Source organism: Capricornis sumatraensis, chromosome 11 (assembly GCF_032405125.1).
Source record: "Capricornis sumatraensis isolate serow.1 chromosome 11, serow.2, whole genome shotgun sequence".
Taxonomy (NCBI): domain Eukaryota; kingdom Metazoa; phylum Chordata; class Mammalia; order Artiodactyla; family Bovidae; genus Capricornis; species Capricornis sumatraensis.
In genome coordinates this window covers 96,271,910-96,290,430 of record NC_091079.1, presented here as the reverse complement: position 1 = coordinate 96,290,430, position 18,521 = coordinate 96,271,910, and the positions used below count along the sequence as shown (strand labels likewise).

At 41.0% G+C, this 18,521-nt stretch overlaps 1 protein-coding gene across 1 annotated transcript; it reads left to right on the top strand.

Moving 5' to 3' along the window:
* Positions 1 to 1,235: 1,235 nt before the first annotated feature.
* LOC138088357 (solute carrier family 7 member 12-like) lies at positions 1,236 to 17,896 on the top strand. The gene is made up of 4 exons (XM_068983442.1): positions 1,236 to 1,902; positions 10,216 to 10,347; positions 13,282 to 13,643; positions 17,630 to 17,896. The coding sequence occupies exons 1-4, from the start codon at positions 1,236 to 1,238 to the stop codon at positions 17,894 to 17,896; spliced, it is 1,428 nt and encodes a 475-aa protein (XP_068839543.1).
* The last annotated feature ends 625 nt before the right edge of the window (positions 17,897 to 18,521 follow it).

The window sequence follows — 18,521 nt, the reverse complement described above, 5'->3', positions numbered from 1 at the left end:
GGAAGTGAAGTCGCTCAGTTTTGTCCAACTCTTCGCAACCCCATGGACTGCAGCCCACCAGGCTCCTTCATCCATGGGATTTTCCAGGCAAGAGTACTGGAGTGGGGTGCCATTGCCTTCTCCGATGATTATCATAGATAAACTCAAACATATATTAAAGAAGAAACTATGCTCCTGTCAGAAGAAAGAATGTTCCTGCCACACTGAATTTAATAGTGAAAAGAAGTTTATCAAAAGGCAGATAGATACATTCTGTAGATATAGAAGGAAATGTAATATTTGTAATGACACTTGAAATTCCATTTGTAATTCCATTCTATTTACATAAACATAGAAGGTAAATGTAACATCTATAATTACATTTGCAATTATATTCTATTTACATAAATGTAAATAGAAAACTGTAAAGTCATCTTCATTTTTCCAGTTGCAAGGCCCAGATGGCTTGGCGAATCTTATTCTTGTCAATCTCTCACACCCCCACATCTAATTCAAAAATATATCAACAGTCCAATCACTTCAAACCTCTAGTGCCAATATTCTTGTACCTAAGCTTAAATACTTGCTAGTTCTATATATTGGAGTGGTCATCCTCAGTTCCTTTTCTAATGTGAAGCTCTAATTCCAAAACTACAGGTTATACAATAGATAATCCAGACAGCCAGTTATTACATGCTCAGGACCATCCTTGCATCTGGAATCAGTGATAGAAGCCTCATTTATCTCCAATTGCAATAAGTTCAATTCAGGGCAAAACTTCCCTCAAGGATGCCTATGGTAGAGATATAATTCATATACCATATGACTCACCCATTTAGAGTGTACAGTTGTATGTTTTTTTTTTTTAATTATGACTCTTAAAACTTGTGGCAAAATGCAGAGAATGCAACGTGTGCCACTTGACCACTCTGCAGTGTGCGGTTCAGTGGCAGTAATCACATTCAGAGTATTGTGCAACCGTCAACAGGCATAACTGAATTTTTAAATAATTAACGTGTGGAACATTTTAACTTGGGCCTTCAGATAGATCACAAGATTTTAGAACTCTTCACAAGTTAATCATTTTTAAAACCGAGTTAAGTGCAGTAATAAAATGCTTATGTAAGGACCATGGCTAAATCACGAAAACATGGTGCAGAAGCATCGTGAGAGGAATGTATAAGAGTTAGCAATCCACATGAGATTTCAAAATTATTTCCCAGGATTAAGAAAACAAACAGGGAAAAGGCAAAAGCATGCAGCTCCTAAGGGCAATAGGATTCTTCCGAGGAAACATTTTAATCTTAAGCGCCACAATAGGGGCAGGAATCTTTGTGTCTCCGAAAGGGGTATTAAAATATTCCTCACTGAATGTGGCTGTCTCCCTGAGTATCTGGGCGGCTTGTGCAGTGCTGACTTTGGTCTCCGCTCTCAGCCACGCAGAGCTGGGGACGACCTTCCCTATAAGTGGGGCACAGTATTATTTCCTCAAAAGATCTCTTGGAGCCTCCGTTGCTTTCCTCAATCTTTGGATCAAACTATTTACTCATCCCTTAAGGCTAGCTACTGAAAGCTTGTTATTATCTACCTATACAATTCAGCCTTTCTACGCCGGGTGCCCAGCTCCAGAGCTACCAAAAAGGTGTCTAGCATTGGCTGTTTTGTTGTCTTTGGGACTTCTAAATGCTCGAGGGGTGCAAACTGTGGCTTGGCTTCAAACCGTCAGTACTTTGGCGAAGATGACTGTCCTCTGCTTCATTTGCCTCACTGGGATCGTGCTGTTAGGGATGGGGGAAAAGGAAAACGTGGCCAGGTTCGAGAACGCTTTGGACACTGAGCTTCCTGACGTCTCACAGATTGCAGAAGCCTTCCTACAAGGATTATTTGCGTATTCTGGCACGTCGATCCTGAACAGCATGGCAGGTAAGTCTTTTTCTGACATACTTCTGCTGTAGGCATAAAGTTTTGCCTGCAGCCCTCTGGAGAAAGACAATATCCAATTTGTTTCTTTGGGAGAAAGTGAATTGACTCTGCTCTGCTCTACATGCAAGCAGCAGAGTTTAATCATCATTAAGCCTTGGTAGATAATTATCTACATAAAATACTGAGGATTTAGTGCTTTTCTGGTCATCCCGTTTAAACAAACTTGGGAAAAGTTTGCTGGAGAAAAGATCACTCTCAGATTTTACTGTAATTTAGTCTAGCAATTTTTCAAGACATTTTGAGTTAAATATCAATTATATTAGAAATATGTTAATACAATGTTAATTTTTAAAAAATGAAACCGTCAGATTTTACACATCCCCTGCTGCACTGGTAAAATGCTGCATCCTAATTTTGATTCCACAGTATGTCTTAGGGAACTTTCCATAGTAGCTCTTAGCCACCTAACACATTCTTTCAACTGCTGCATAGCATTCCTTAGGATGGCTTTGCTGCACTTTCACAATAGTGGACAATTGAAATGCTTCCCTTCTTCACAATTACAAGGACTGGTGTAATATCAGCGCTTCCCTGTTAATATGCGCTGTTGTTTCTGCAGGGCAGCACTGTTGTCCCTGATGTCATGGCACCAAATGATTTTGGTAATGCTTGCACAGCTCTCTAGAGTAAACAAAAGAACTAAACAGAAAATAATTCTTTATATTACTTTTTGGTTATAAAATTATAGGACTATAAAATATTAAGGATATATTAAATACAAAGTTGTGTAAAATTCCAAAGAAAATCTTTATACAAGTTCTCAATCTTTGAATTACTGAAACTTTTAAGTTATTTTTTATGTTTTTTATGTTGGTCAATGAGATGCTTTGTTCACTCATGTAGATTACTAAAATTTAATCGTTGATATAATTCTTTAGTAATTTAACATTTTCTTTTTTAATTGGCAGATGCAATGTTGAAATTTCTCACTATAAAATTAATAGATTGTTAAATATCAAAGCCTTTCAAATAATGATGAGATCTGAATTTATCTAGCACAAATTAATTATGACATAATCACCTTGCTGCTAGCTTGGCCATTAAAAGGTACCTGAGTGCAAAGTGGAAATCCTGGATATACGTGGAGGCAGAGTCTCACAGGTCACTGCTTGTGCATCTGCCTCCTCCAGAGGTCACCTGGTCAGTTGGGGGAGAGGGGGTCCGTTCTGCAAAATTAAATACCCAGATGTTGGAGCACCCCTTCTAAAGAAAAGCATCACACGGAGGCAAGCAGAGGTGTTCCTGATAGTGATCCTTACCTAAAGACACGGCACAGTGCAGCTTGAGACTCAGTTCTGTTTGAAACACTTATCTCATTCTCCTCCTGCTCCTGGTCTGATTTGTCATCAAACAAGTGAAACCTTGAATTAAGGACAAGAATCTCATAACTGGAGCTGGTCGGAGAAATGTGAGCAACCTCAGGTGAATATGGCTGTGTCTGAAAGGCCCAGTGAAACTTCCAGATCTGCAGAGTAGTAGGGTGTGCTCAGTCACTCAGCCAGGCCTGACTCTCAGAGCAGAAGGTCGAACGCCAGGAGTGCAGTAATAGGGTCAGAACTTGGGGCTAATTGCATGGGGCTGGCTATCAGAACCAGCACTTTATTAACTTGCCAGATTTAGAGATCTGGCTTCTTCTGTGTCAAAATCGGGTGATCCTGGCTAGAAAGAACTAGCTCCCTCGGGTTTGGTTCTCAGGGTTTCTGAGCTGTCATATTCCTGACCAAGTATAAACAGAAGAGACAGCTTGCATCTAGATTCTTGTGCCAGGGCCTCCTGAAGGAATAACACTGAATCCCAAGCACCACTAGACATCTTTATATTTAATTCTGAAATAAGGAATTTCATTAGGTTTCCTTGTGGCTCAGCTTGGGGAAGGAAATGGCAACACACTCCAGTACTCTTGCTAGAGAATCCCCTGGGCAGAGGAGTCTGGTGGGCTGCTGTCCATGGGATTGCACAGTCTGACACGACTGAAGTGACTTAGCAGTAGCAACAGTGGCTCAGCTGGTAAAGAATCTGCCTGCAATGCAGGAGACCTGGGTTCAATCCTTGGGATCAGAAAGTCCCCTGGAGTAGGGAAAGGCTACCCACTCCAGTATTCTGGCCTGGAGAATTCCATGGAGTCTATAGTCCATGGGGTTGTGGAGTCGAACACGACTGAGTGACTTTTACTTTCATTAGGTCTCAAAGCCATCAGTGCAGCCATCTCAGTAGCAGGTCTGACAATATTCAAAGAAGTCTCTAGTGATATTGAGAATTGCTGGACCTGAGTTCTAGCCACGCAACTACAAAAGGACAAAAGGTCTCTGCTTCTGTAACATGACTTGTGTGACTTTTGCAAGGAACAATCCTTGCAAGGAACCATGATATGCTGTTTAGAAAATCAGGATTACATAAAACACATTAATATTGGGAGCAATTTAAGAGAGCCTCAGATTTCATAATCTTCCCAGCATTGCCATTGTTAGTGAACGGAATTTAGGAGGAGAAATAGATAGCTGCAGTTTTGGCTGACCCTTAGGGAAAGCTGCAGTAATAATGACCCCACTAGCTTAGATTTGGATCCACTCCTCTCCCAAAGCCCTGAAAGCGGACTTGAAAAGTCTAGTTCCCCGGTGCTGCACACAAGGTTGCCCAAAACAAATTCACTTTTGGCCAGAGCAACACCCCGATTGGCTGCCTATTAGAGGAACTTTTCAGAGACAGACTACACATACGTACTTGGAAACCCTCCTCCTGACATTGAGCATGTTGCAATATACAGTAATCCCCCCTTATCCACGGCGGATTCATTCTAAGACCCCCAGTGGCTGCCTGAAACCATGGATAATACTGAATCCTATATATATTATGCTTTTTCCTATCCCAACAACACATATACAGCGTGAACCCTAGAAACACGGGTGATTCTCATACTGGGAAGGACAAGCAGGATGACATGTGATTTCACCACAATACTCAAAATGGCATGCGATTTAAAATTTCTGAATTGTTTATTTCTGGAATGTTCCATTTAATACTTTCAGATCATGGTTAACTGCGCGTAAATGAAACCATGGATCATGAAACTGTGGCTGTGGGGGGTGGGGTGCTGTATGTCAGTTTCAAGGGGAACGGAGGACTTCCTGAGGACTGGAGAGCCTGAAGCACCCATTCTCGTGCTAAGATGGAAATCTATGACAGACTTCATTCACCCTCACGATTCCATGTTGGTCCTCCAGAAACTGAAGTTGTACACACGTGGAAGAAAAAAAAAGGCTCATTAGGCCTAATCTTCCTTCCGTTTATGGGAGACCAAGCAGGAAGTCTAAGCAGGCAGATCACTTCTCCATGGTTGGAAAGCAAAGGTCCTGGTCTCAGCTCACACTGAAGACAGGAATAAGGCAGGAAACACAACCTAATGAGTCTACTACTTCCCTGGACATACTTAAAATTTGATAATACTCCCAGGTCCTAAGGATCTGAGCAAAGTTGGGATCTGTTTGGGAGCACAAGGAATTTTCCACATTAAAAACAGCCAGGGTGAACCAAGAGACAGTATTCCCAAAGAACTCTTTATAAAGGATGCTGTTTATCTGAACTGTGGTGGGGAAAAGGTAGGATGAAGAAGAAAAACTGTTACATTGGCACAGGCTAAATTTTTCTTATCTTTTACTCTCCCCTTCTTAAAGAAAAAAAGAATTCCATGTTAGATGTTAATGTGAGTTTTAGAACTTCCCAAAGTTGGAGTTAAAATTATTAGTCAATTTTCTTACAGTGTAAATTCAAAAATCATAAGTTTTCACAAACCATTAACTTATAAATAATCATATACACATATAAAACTAAATATTTTACATAAAATTCACTTTTTCTTGTTCTTTATTAAGTTCAGTTCAGTTCAGTCGCTCAGTCGTGTCCGACTCTGTGACCCCATGAATCGCAGCACGCCAGGCCTCCCTGTCCATCACCATCTCCCGGAGGTCACTCAGACTCACGTCCATTGAGTCTGCGATGCCATCCAGCCATCTCATCCTCGGTCGTCCCCTTCTCCTCCTGCCCCCAATCCCTCCCAGCATCAGAGTCTTTTCCAATGAGTCAACTCTTCATATGAGGTGGCCAAAGTACTGGAGCTTCAGCTTTAGCATCAGTCCTTCCAAAGAACACCCAGGACTGATCTCCTTGAGAATGGGCTGGTTGGATCTCCTTGCAGTCCAAGGGACTCTCAAGAGTCTTCTCCAACACCACAGTTCAAAAGCATCAATTCTTCGGCGCTCAGCCTTCTTCACAGTCCAACTCTCACATCCATACATGACTGACTAGACGGACCTTAGTCGGCAAAGTAATGTCTCTGCTTTTGAATATACTATTTAGGTTGGTCATAACTTTTCTTCCAAGGAGTAAGCGTCTTTTAATTTCATGGCTGCAGTCACCATCTGCAGTGATTTTGGAGCCCCAAAAAATTAAGTCTGACACTCTTTCTACTGTTTCCCCATCTATTTTCCATGAAGTGATGGGACCAGAAGCCATGATCTTCGTTTTCTGAATGTTGAGCTTTAAGCCAACTTTTTCACTCTCCTCTTTCACTTTCATCAAGAGGCTTTTTAGTTCCTCTTCACTTTCTGCCATAAGGGTGATGTCATCAGCATATCTGAGGTTACTGATATTTCTCCCGGCAATCTTGATTCTAGCTTGATTCTAGTGTTTCTTCCAGTCCAGCATTTCTCATGATGTACTCTGCATAGAAGTTAAATAAGCAGGGTGACAATATACAGCCTTGATGTACTCCTTTTCCTATTTGGAACCAGTCTGTTGTTCCATGTCCAGTTCTCACTGTTGCTTCCTGACCTGCGTATAGGTTTCTCAAGAGGCAGGTCAGGTGGTCTGGTATTCCCATCTCTTTCAGAATTTTCCACAGTTTATTGTGATCCACACAGTCAAAGGCTCTGGCATAGTCAATAAAGCAGAAATAAATGTTTTTTTTTCTGGAACTCTCTTGCTTTTTCCATGATCCAGCGTTGACTAATATATGGAACATATTAAATTTCACTAAAGAATATAACCTCATTCTTTTAAACTCTTTCAACTGTGTGTTAAAATGTATTTAATTTTTAAGCATTTTAAATGTCTGACTTGAAAAATCTTTCTAATCTCAAATCCTGTAATGCTAAAACATTGCCTCATATAAGATGAATTTTATTTCCTTAAACACTTAAATATGGTTTATAAACTTAATGTCTCCTATACTTGCAACTTTAAATCGCACATCTGAAAATTCATTTACATTTCAAATCTAAGTAACAAGGCTGTTCTTTCAGATGATCTCACATGTCAGATTCTTATAAAAATTAGACACTGGCACAATTCGTATAATTTAGCAGAAAATAAATGGTGTCAGGGGCTGATCATTGTTGTACTTGATTTGAAACATTCCCATCTTATATTGGGTTAATGCGAAGCAAAGCCTGAGATGGGGACCCTTGAGGCAGCACTTTGTTGAGGACCTGACTCCCAGAGACAGCCATGAGGCGTGAAGGAAGCAGGACAAGGAAGGGAGAGTTGCTGAGCAGACGTGGTTTCAGCTGAAGTCTGGCCTCAGTCAGATCCTACAGAGCCACACTGCCCAGCCACACTCACCAGCCTTATGGAGCCAGTGAGCGTCTGAAATGTAGTCATACCGAGGTGCTCCACAGATGTAAAATACACACCAGAAATCAAAATCTTGAATGAACAAAACATTGTCCATTGTCCAGAGCTCATTAGTTTTTTACAAGTGTTACATACTGCAATGATGAAATTTTGGATGTTTGAGGAGAAATATATATTATTAATTCCATTTCACCTGTCTTTCTCTTATGCATCCACTAGAAGTTTTAAAATACAATTTTGATTAGACAGTACTGCTAGAGTAGGAAAAATACAAAACGTTCCTAAGCAGTGGCCTTAGGGATGGACTGTTGTACCTTTTATCAGTTAATCAACTACTGGGGGCTGCCTCTGAGGGGAGAAAGTAAACTTGTAGGTTTTTCTAAGCAAGCCAGCTTACCCATCCCTGCAGAGCCACCCAAGGCCAAGGACAAATCTCAGGAGAAGGGGTCAGCTGTGGGGAGCCAGCAGCCATTGCTCCCTGAAGCTGGAGGAGGGGAGCACCACCTTGCCGTGTTATAGAGTCATTGCTTACACCGGGGCTCAGGGTCACTCTCCAGCGACTGAAGCTGCTGGGTGTATGCCAACGCACACAGTCACTTACACTGCCCAGACTCCAAACAGAACATGGGATCCGAGCACTTCAGGACACATATGCACAGACTGGTTCCGTCACCCCATCGCTATGGTAATAGGGGACCCCGAGAGCTCACAAGTCACCTAACATTGATTTCATATCACCATCTCCTAATTTCTTCCCAGTTGGAATTTGGGTGGACAGACTCTTCTACATGGCTCACAACAAATTTCCTTCACCACTTGACTAGATTAAGCAATCTCTTTATTGCCTAGCGGGCTCTGAATTGTTTTCCTCTTATAATTTCATTCATATTCCATGAGATGAATTCCATTCACACTTAAGCCTAGGTAAAGAAAAGCTTGCTTGGGAGAGTAAGGAACTTCCTCAGAGGTCCGTTTGCTTGAGGGAAAGAGATGACAAGAGAACCACTACTTCTGAAAAAAGGGGGAAAGAATGACATACCTCAGGTGGGATGGAGAGACAGGCTACATACTAAACAGTCTTTAACAACTGTACATTTTTTATTTGCACAGATCTGTGAACTGGCAATCTTTGTTGCCAACTGCAAAGCCTGTTTCCCAAGCTCCAACAACTAGTGAGGGTTAGGGACAGGTTCAAGCCCCGAGCCCTCTAGCTCCAGAGCCTATGTTCTTAACTACTTCCCTGAACTTCCTTTTTAAGCAAAACAGTATGATGTCTAGGAATTTTGAGACAATATGCCAATTTCCAGAATTCACTGTTGATGCGGTGTCTCCTCCCCTGAGATAAAAAGTGAAGGTGAAGTGGCTCAGTGACTCTTTGAGACCCCGTGGACTGTAGCCTACCAGGCTCCTCTGTCCATGGGATTTTCCAGGCAATAGTCCTGGAGTGGATTGCCGTTTCCTTCTCCAGGGGATCTTCCCAACCCAGGGATCGAATCTGGGTCTCCCGCATTGTAGACAGACACTTTACCATCTGAGCCACCAGATAAGTCCCCTGAGATAAGGCCCCTGCAACTAACAAAAACTGACATTGTTAGGTGATTTGAGCTCATCCCTGCTATTGGTTTGAAAACATTATTATGTATCAGAGCTCAAAGATTGTCCCAACTGAGGACTTCTATCCAAGAAGTTGAGAGTAAGTGTCAAAATGGACTCTGCACCTTCTGTCCAAGAAACCCATCACCCCAAGGTCCAAGAGATCTAGCTACACCCAGGCTGGAGGGCGCAGTGGTTACTGTCTGGTGTCAGACTAAATGGCTTCAAATCCTTCCCTCACCGCTTAGTTGCTGTGTGACCTTGGGCGAGTCTCTTAACGTCTCTGAGACCCTGCAGTTTCCTCTGTGTTTGAAATGCAGACGCGGCCCAGTATGTCCTTAGCGCCATGGCGGGTATTCAGTACCACACTGTGGAAGCCTCTGTGACAGGCAGAGACGTAAAAGTGCTCACAAAAAGTCGCTGGGGCGAGGTGGGGGAGGGGACTTGTTTTCCTTCTTCACCTACTGTTCGCTTTGCAGAGAAGGCTCCCTGCTGGGATCTTCAAGTATCTCCCTCCCTCCCTTCCCTTAGGCCTTCCCTCAAATGTCATTTCTCGCGTCTCATTTAATGCAAACTTTCTCCCCTACTCTGCTCTCACCTCTGTTTCATTTCTTTCTCTCTTTTACTGAGGCATAGTTGATTTACAATATTGTAGAAGTTTCAGGTGTACAACAGAATGATTCACGGGTTTTAAAGGTTATACTCTATAGTTATAAAATATTGGCTACATTCCATGTGCTGTACAATGTATCCTTAGAGCTTATCACTTTGTACACAGTAGCTTGTACTATACAGTCTTCTCCGTCACTGTAAACCCATAATCATGAAATGACTGGGATAATTGGATTTTTAGTGTAAGATGGTGAGAAATCCAAGCTCTCAGGCAAAACTTGCATAGGACCAACGTAGAAACAGCCAAGCAGATGAGGAAACAACAGATATATGCATAATACTTTTTCATACATTTTATCACAAAGTCTTCAAAAGTCTCATAACATGTCCTTTTCTGATGAGTTTATTTGTGTTTTTTAGGAGAGATAAAAAATCCTGGTAAGAACATTCCCAAATCTCTGATGACTGGCATTCCCATGGTGGCTGTGGTTTACTTACTGGCTAACGTATCCTACCTGGCAGTTTTGACTCCCAAGGAAATCGTCTCTGCAGGTATGAACGTATCTAGACAAAGAGGAAATAGTCACTACTGTCTTTTCTGAATAAATAAGGACTCCTATATACTACTGATTTGTTCAGGACACCTGTAAGAGTACAAATGTAATGGGTTCCTGCTTTGGTTTTTATAAGGAAAGGAAAAATGATCATCTAAAAATGTATAAAAGATGAGTACATGCTAACAGACCAAAATCTAAGGGTAGAAGATTGTGAAACAGAAAGAACTGGAAAGAGGAAGCGGAGACGGAGAGAAAGAGAAGGAGGGACACAGAAAAAGAGAAGGAAAAAGAGGAGGAGGGACACAGAGGAGAGAGAGGAAAGAGAAACAGGAGCCAGCAAGGCGAGAGGGCGACGAAGCAACACTGTTAGGAGACGCTCCACTCTCCAGGGCGCACCCTGATAACCACCCTCAGAACAGTCATTTGGAACAGGCAGTATCGTCTTCTTTTTCTCAGATGAGGAAACTGCAGCGCCTGGGAGTTAAGTAATGAACAAGCTTAATAAGATGCAAAAGTAGGTTCCAGTCATGCTCTTCTCATGATAAAAGATTGCTTCTTATCCAGGTTATTGCTAGCAATGGGTTGTAAATCTGGACAGCAGTTTACAAGATCTGACCTTCAAAAAATATATTCTTCCCAATTCTACCAAGTATGGTGCTCAAAGCCACCCAGCTCATAATTGAAAAAGACAAACTCAAATCCATGTTAACTCCAAAACCTATGTTCTCAATCACCATACTAAAGTATGTCAGTATAAGCAAATGAAATCAAAACAAAGCAAGCAATCATATGAATACATATTAATATACATCAGGTGATAAATTTTATTAATGCATATTGTTTTATAACATACACACATAGACAGGACTAAATGGAAATATAATAAAAAGATAATAGTAAATGGTGCCATCTGAATGGTAAGATTATAAGAAATTTTTATTTCTTTTTTTATACTGTTCATATTTTCCACAATTAGCATCTTCTACTTACAATCAGAAAAAAATCATTTTTATAATACTAGGTAATTATTTCCACAGAATTAACTGATGATTTTAAATGACAACATTGGGTCTTTTCCCAAAAAAATGTTAAATTATGTTCATTTTACTTTAAAAAGGCAGAGTAGTGTTTGAAATATATTGGAAAAATTCCCCCAAATTTTAATTTTTAAAAAATAGTTATCCCTGAAAGAAGTTTGGTTATCTAGAAAATTCACTTACTGAGAGTGACTAGCTCTTCAAATATTCTGGATAAAGGCCAAATAACACATCAAAAAAATGCAGGCTACAAAAATGCTGTACATGCAGACAGGCACAGGGGCTTATGACCACGTGCGGTGTGTGTGGTCGTGGAGGGGCTGATGATGTCACTGCAGTGACCTGAATCCCCCGCCAGACGTGTTGAAATTCATTAAAAAAAAAAAAAAAAGCTCTACATGGCTCAAAAACACCAAAAGATGTATTTCTGCATCTTCTCTGAGACTAGTCTAAAAATGATGTGTTGATTCTAAAAGAAAAAGAGAAATACAAATTTGTAAAAGTAAACAAAAACGTGCTCCTTGCCACAATTTGGTCTCACAGAAATACAGTAACACTCTGAAGAAGAATTCTTTTAACTATTAAACTGAAGGGGAGAGTTATACTTTGCCTTTCACCCCACTTCCAAGCCAGGCTGCCAGTTCCGTGGAGACCCACCTCACTCACGTCTCTTCGGGTGTTCTTTCCTCTTCTTTCCCACCGCCAGTGCCCAGGCCCCTATTTTCCTCACTTCATTCGCAGCAACAACCTCCAAGTTTACGCCCTCACCTCTAACTTTCTTCTTCTATCTAGCCTCCACTCAATCTCAAGAAATAATTCTCTGAGGGGCTTCCCTCGTGGCTCAGACAGTGAAGAACCTGCCTGCAGCGCAGAAGACCTGGGTTCAGTCCTGGGTTGGGAAGATCCCCTGGAGAAGGGAATGGCTACCCACTCCGGTACTCTTGCCTAGAGAATCCCATGGAGAGAGGAGCCTGGAGGGCTACAGTCCATGGGGTCGCAAAGAGTGGGGCTCTATAAAACACAGATATGATCCTGTCACCTCCCTGCTTAAGTGTTCCGCCATCTGTTTTCTTACGTCTCCTCCTAAGCGCACTCTCACCCAGTCATTACCTTCCTTCAGACCAAGTGTCAGCTCCTAAGCTGACCATGGCAGATTCTCCAAGACCTAACTGAAGCTTAACTTTCCATCCTCATCTCCTGCCTTTGTGCACACATACACCCTCGCCACACAACAGCCTTTCCAAACAGCTTACTGTTTCCAGAACAGATACTCTCTGCCTCCCCCACAGTGTCATCGCACCCCCCTCAGTCTGACTGAGATGCCTACCTCCTGCCTGATGTCCCACTGATTAGATTGATTCTAAGTTCAACACACTTGGGCTTCCCTGGTGGGTCAGATGGTAAAGAATCTGCCTGCAGTGCAGGAGACCTGGGTTCAATCCCTGGGTTGGGAAGATCCCTTGGAGAAGGGAATGGCTACCCACTCCAGGATTCTTGCCTAGAGAATCTCACGGACAGAGGAGCCTGGCCAGCTACCATCCATTGGGTCACAGAGTCAGACACAACTGAGTGACTAACACTCACTTTACTTTCACTTCAATACACTTTGAGCCCTAAAAAGTACTGAAAAGTGCCTCCCACATCTTATGCACAAGCTAGTCTTAGAAAGTTTGAAATGAAGGGCACATTACCCCTTCCAATGCATTCCACTGGCCAAAACAGACCACAAGGTCAAACTGTATTCAAGAATAAGTAAAGAGACTCCCTTTCTTAGAATAAGCTACAAGATTTATTACAAAGGGTATGGATGCAGGAGGAAGTGGAGAATTATTGCTATAATTTCAATCAAAGTCAAAATTGACCATTTTGAAATTTTTCTAAAATTTTTGTAGATGCCGTTGCTCTCACCTGGACGGACAAAATAATGCCTTCTATGCAATGGGCCATTTCTTTTGGAATTTCAACTTCAGTATTTAGCTCCATGTGCTGCACAGTGCTCTCAGCGTCAAGGATGATCTACACAGCAAGCCAAGAAGGACAGCTGCCGTTGATCTTCTCGATGCTCAATAGCCACTCCTGTCCAACCATGGCTGTTACCCAGATAATCATCTTAACTTCCATTGTTATTATAACCTCAGACTTAATCAATTTAATAAGATATTCAGGGCTAGCATTATGGTTTTTAAGAGGGCTACATATGATAGGTTTACTTAAACTAAGGTACCAGGAACCCAACCTACCTAGACCTTACAAGGTAAATCAAGTCTAAAAACTTAATATTAAATTCCTATTCTCTTTTTAAGAATATAATCTTTATTCTATATTGTTAGTGTTACTCACTCAGTCGTGTCCGACTTTTTGCAACCACATGGACTGCAGCCTGCCAGGCTCCTCTGTCCGTGGGATTTCCCACGCAAGAATATTGGAGTGGGTTGCCATTTCCTTCTCCAGGGGATCTTCCCAACCCAGGAATCAAACCCAGGTCTCCAGCAGTGCAAGTGGATTCCTTACCATCTGAGGGACCAGGGAAGCCTTTTTTATACTATATGGGATGCTTCTAACCAATCATGAGTCAAACTTTGAAACATCTGAACCAGACCTCCATTTCCCAACTTACTAATGTGTAATTCTGACTCATTGGAAATAAGACCCTGATGCTGGGAAAGATTGAAGGCGAGAGGAGAAGAGGACAACAGAGGATGAGATGGTTGGATGGCATCACCAACTCAACGGATATGAGTTTGAGTAAGCTCCGGGAGTTGGTGATGGACAGGGAGGCCTGGAGTGCTGCAGTCCATGGGGTCACAAAGAGTCAGACACAACTGAGTGACTGAACTGAACTGAATGTGTAATTGGCTGTATGGGGTGTGTTTGGTTTGATTTTTCTAGAGTATAATGTTGAAACTGATTCTCTATGAGGAAGATAAATGTTATCCTTTGCATCATCTTTCAGGAGTTAGGCAATAACACTTTTGAGGGAAGAATCCTGGCCCTTTTCAAAAGCATCCCCTCAGTCCATGACCCAATGTCAACCCTTGTCGACCCACTACCCATGACATGGCATTCTCTTCTTGAGTATCTCCTTGAACAGTCTTCATTTTATCCAACAAGATGGTAATCTAAGCCTCAGTTTAGTTGATTCTAAAAATTTTGAACCTGAACTTAGCTAACAAAATGGAATCACCATCCTCTAGGTAATGTTGGCAGGGCTACTGTAGGTTCCTAAAGTGTCCTTGTGCTAAAAATAATAAATCACCCCTGCTTCTAGGCAGACACAGCTCCATGCCCAGACACAGAGCTTGGTGAGCAGAGCACAAGCTAGATATCAGCTCCCTTTTGCCCCCTCAGAGGGGTATGCCTGTCTGAGTAATGAGCTACCTAAGCAACCATATGCTTCCCAGGTGGCACAGTGGTAAAGAATCCGCCTGCCAATACAACAGACATGGATTCGGTCCTTGGGTCAGGGAGATCCCCTGGAGTAGAAATGGCTACTCACTCCAGTAATCTTGCCTGGAGAATTCCATGCACAAAGGGGTCTGGCTGGTCGCAAAGAGCTGGACATGACTGAGCGACTGAGCATGCATGCAAGCAACCATATGCAAAAGACATATGGTTGAAACAAAAATGAAACAAAACCAAACTCTCATTTGAAAAAAAAGACCATTCTGACAATAGTGTAGGAAGTGTATTAGAAGGAGGCGTGAGCATGACCTGTTCAGGTCAAACAACTGGCATGGATTTTCTTCGTTTTCCTCCACTTAATTTCAGGAAAATTGGGGAGCTCAGAGACTCGGTAAAATTACCCTAGTCGAAAGGATTAGGGATGGGATTTAAACCACACGTTTAAACCACACATTTGATTTCAGAAACCAAATTTGGTTATATTTACTGAAAAGATAGTGATGAAATCTGTACTCCATAAAAGATCCACTGAGGAAATTTTCTCTGATTTTAGCATCAGGAATACTTGAGCCTCTTCTAAACAATGGTTTAGCCCATGCCTTTTGGTGGCCTGCTTCCAGACTCTATATGGGGCTACATGGCATGCATTTTGTGAGCCAAATTCATTCCTTATCCTTATTTATTTCCCTCATTTCTCTCTCTTATTTTCATTTATTTTGCCTTGGTATAAAATAAGCCATACCTTGCTATAATGTAAATCCTAAAAGGAACCAAACAGTCTCTGTCATATTTTGTTTGGTTTTGTTTCTTGACTGTGCTGGGTCTTCATTGCAGTGCATGGGCTTTCTCTAGTTGCCACATGACGGCTTACATCCCCTGGCATGTGGGATCTTAATTCCCTGACCAGTGACCAAACCCACATGCCCTGCACTGAAAAGTGGACTCTTAACCACTGGACTGCCAGAGACGTCCCCAAGTAGTCTTTGTTTTACTCTTTAATTGTGTTATAATTATAATCCAGTGGTCAATATGGTTAAGATACCTCCTGGTTGTAGAGACTGTGTGGAAAATAAAACGATAGTCCCTTATTTCATACCACTGACCATAAAGCCACTTGAGTATGTTTACTGAAATCTGAATTCCCAGACTCACCCCAGGGGTTCTAACTTACTAGATCTTAGTCAGGCCTTAGGAATCTGTGTATTTATCAATTATCTTGGGGATTCTTATGCAGAGAGGTCGACTGATTCTATTTTAAGAAACACTAGTTTAGACAATCTTGACTTTCTTCCCCCCCACAATGGATCCCTCTTGGCCATGCTTCATGTTGAAAAGAGTGAACAATATCTTGGATTTTAGTCATCCATTTATTCAACGATTATGCAGTGACTACCTGCTGTGTTTCAGTTACTTTAAAAATAAAGATGAATCTTTTCATTAAGAATCTTCTTAGTCCCATAGAAGAGTAAGGAGTGATTACAAATTATTTTTATAAGGTTAATTAAGAAATATCATTTTCTTGAGGACATTCTACTGAAGTACACTGTATGCAATTCTGACAAAGACTTTATTAAAAGACCAGAAAAAAACTCACTTTGCAAATGGGTCTAAGAGGAAACATTTTTAAAAAAAACTCAGATTTTAAATGGTGTGTGTGTGTGTGTGTTTAGTCACTCAGTCGTGTCTGACTCTACAGCCTCATGGACTGTAGCCCACCAGCCTCCTCTGTCCGAGGGATGTTTGAGGCAAGAATACTGGAGTGAGTTGCCATTTCCTTCTCCACACAAAACACACATATTTCACGAATATTTGCTTGAAAACCCCTGAACATATTTATCCCTTGGCACCTGCTGACCCACCACGTCCTTCCTTCAGGGGTTGGGGAGGTGTGGGGCCCTGAGGATCTCACTATGCAGGGTTTGGGGTCTCCTTGGGGAGACCACCAAAGAGACTTGGGGAGCCACCTGCTGGCTGTTCTCTGCAAATGGGTCTGAAGATCAGATTAAGTAGGTAGACCAGTTACACTGCTAGATTCTGGCACTGAACTCCATGGAAAAAAACCTTCTTTGTCTGTTTTAAATATCTCTGGAGAAGGAAATGGCAACCCACACCAGTATTCTTGCCTGGGAAATGCCATAATGGACAGAGGGGCCTGGCAGGCTATAGCTCCATGAGGTTACAAAGAGTCAAACACAACTTAGCAACTAAACACCAATAACAATAATCCATAGCACAGCACGTGCCATTTAGAATTTCAGTGACTACTTGTCAAAAGAATGAGCAGTTAAAATACCAGAGGTTACATTTCTAACCAAACTTTTCTGAGTCCAGCATTCCTGCTATATCTATCACTTGATGCTGCGCTAAGAAAGACTGGCGCATACACCATTAAAGAAGCATCATAAACAAACGTAACAGTTATGACATGACTGGGTTTCCATATTCCCAAAAGTAGAAGTGCTTCAATGACTAATACTAGGATGACACAGCTAATTTTTATCTATGATGATGATGCTTAAATGTATTTTTTCTATGCTTGAAAATAAAGCACTAATCTTAGTAAATAAATGACAATATCTGATGGCTAGGGCAGGCATTCTTGATAAGTATAAAATGAATAAAATTAAAGTTTTACTTTTTTCCATTCAGTCTGCTTTTGATTTACATTTTATAATGTAATACTGATACTCTCCCTCTAAATATATTTGAAAATATATTTGTAGTTTTCTCTCTGGTGTTTGGAAACACTTGCTCCAAAAGAAAGAGACTTTTCTCATGTTGTTTATAGAAACTTTTAGACAATGTCATCACTAATCTTAATTTTTTTTTAACTTTCAGGTGCCTTTGCCATTTATATTTGGATCCATAGCTATATCTTTGTTTCTAATTTTGACGCCATTGATTAAAACTCCTAAAATGGAGCATGTTTATGGGCTTATCTTTATAATCAGTGGACTCTTGTGTTACTGGATTCAGGTTCATCTTAATCAACATTCTGTGTATTTTGTCAAAGTCACCTGTTATTTACAATTACTGTTTAATGTTTCACCACCTGAAGACCACATTTCAACAGAAAAACGTGATCTTAAAGAAATCTTCTTGTAAATAAGAAATTTTGTAATGTAAAATTTTTAGTGAATGAATACGTTTTTAAAGGTAAATTCTGTTTTAAACTATGCACTCATAAACACAAAGCCTTCTACCTCCTGCCCAGTTCCCAGCTGCACATATCAGATTTACCTCCCACTCAGTTATGTACACAGATTCTTTACAGTTCAAATTATTTTCCTTGTAATTGAAGCTCTAGCTCCCTAGGGTCCAATATGTTTCTCACTACTTATTTTCCTGGTCAGAAATTTTAAATGAATGCATGCACACACAAACACACCCAAAGTTAAAAGGGCATACTAGGACTCAATCACTTAATTACTGCCTATTTCCGTGTGTAGAAAATATTATAATGCTGTATGCCTGAAATATTATCATATTGTATACCTGAAACTAATAAAATGTTGTATGTCAATTATATATCAATAAAATAAATAAACAAATAAGCAAGCAAAATAAAAATGAAACAAAGAATCATTGCCAGAAAGAGAAGTTCATTGGTGAGCAGTGCTTAGTGCATAGCAGCCAGTTTATATCTGTTGAATGAATGCAAGGTGTATCTGCAAAACTAACATAAAATATTATAATCTGAAATTTATATTAATAAATATTATTGCTTCCT

Coding starts and splice junctions, on each gene's coding strand:
- LOC138088357 (XM_068983442.1), top strand. CDS start 1,236: ATGCAGCTCCTAAGGGCAATAGGATTCTTCCGAGGAAACATTTTAATC. Junction 1,903..10,215: donor GATCCTGAACAGCATGGCAG/GTAAGTCTTTTT, acceptor TGTGTTTTTTAG/GAGAGATAAAAAATCCTGGT. Junction 10,348..13,281: donor CAAGGAAATCGTCTCTGCAG/GTATGAACGTAT, acceptor AAATTTTTGTAG/ATGCCGTTGCTCTCACCTGG.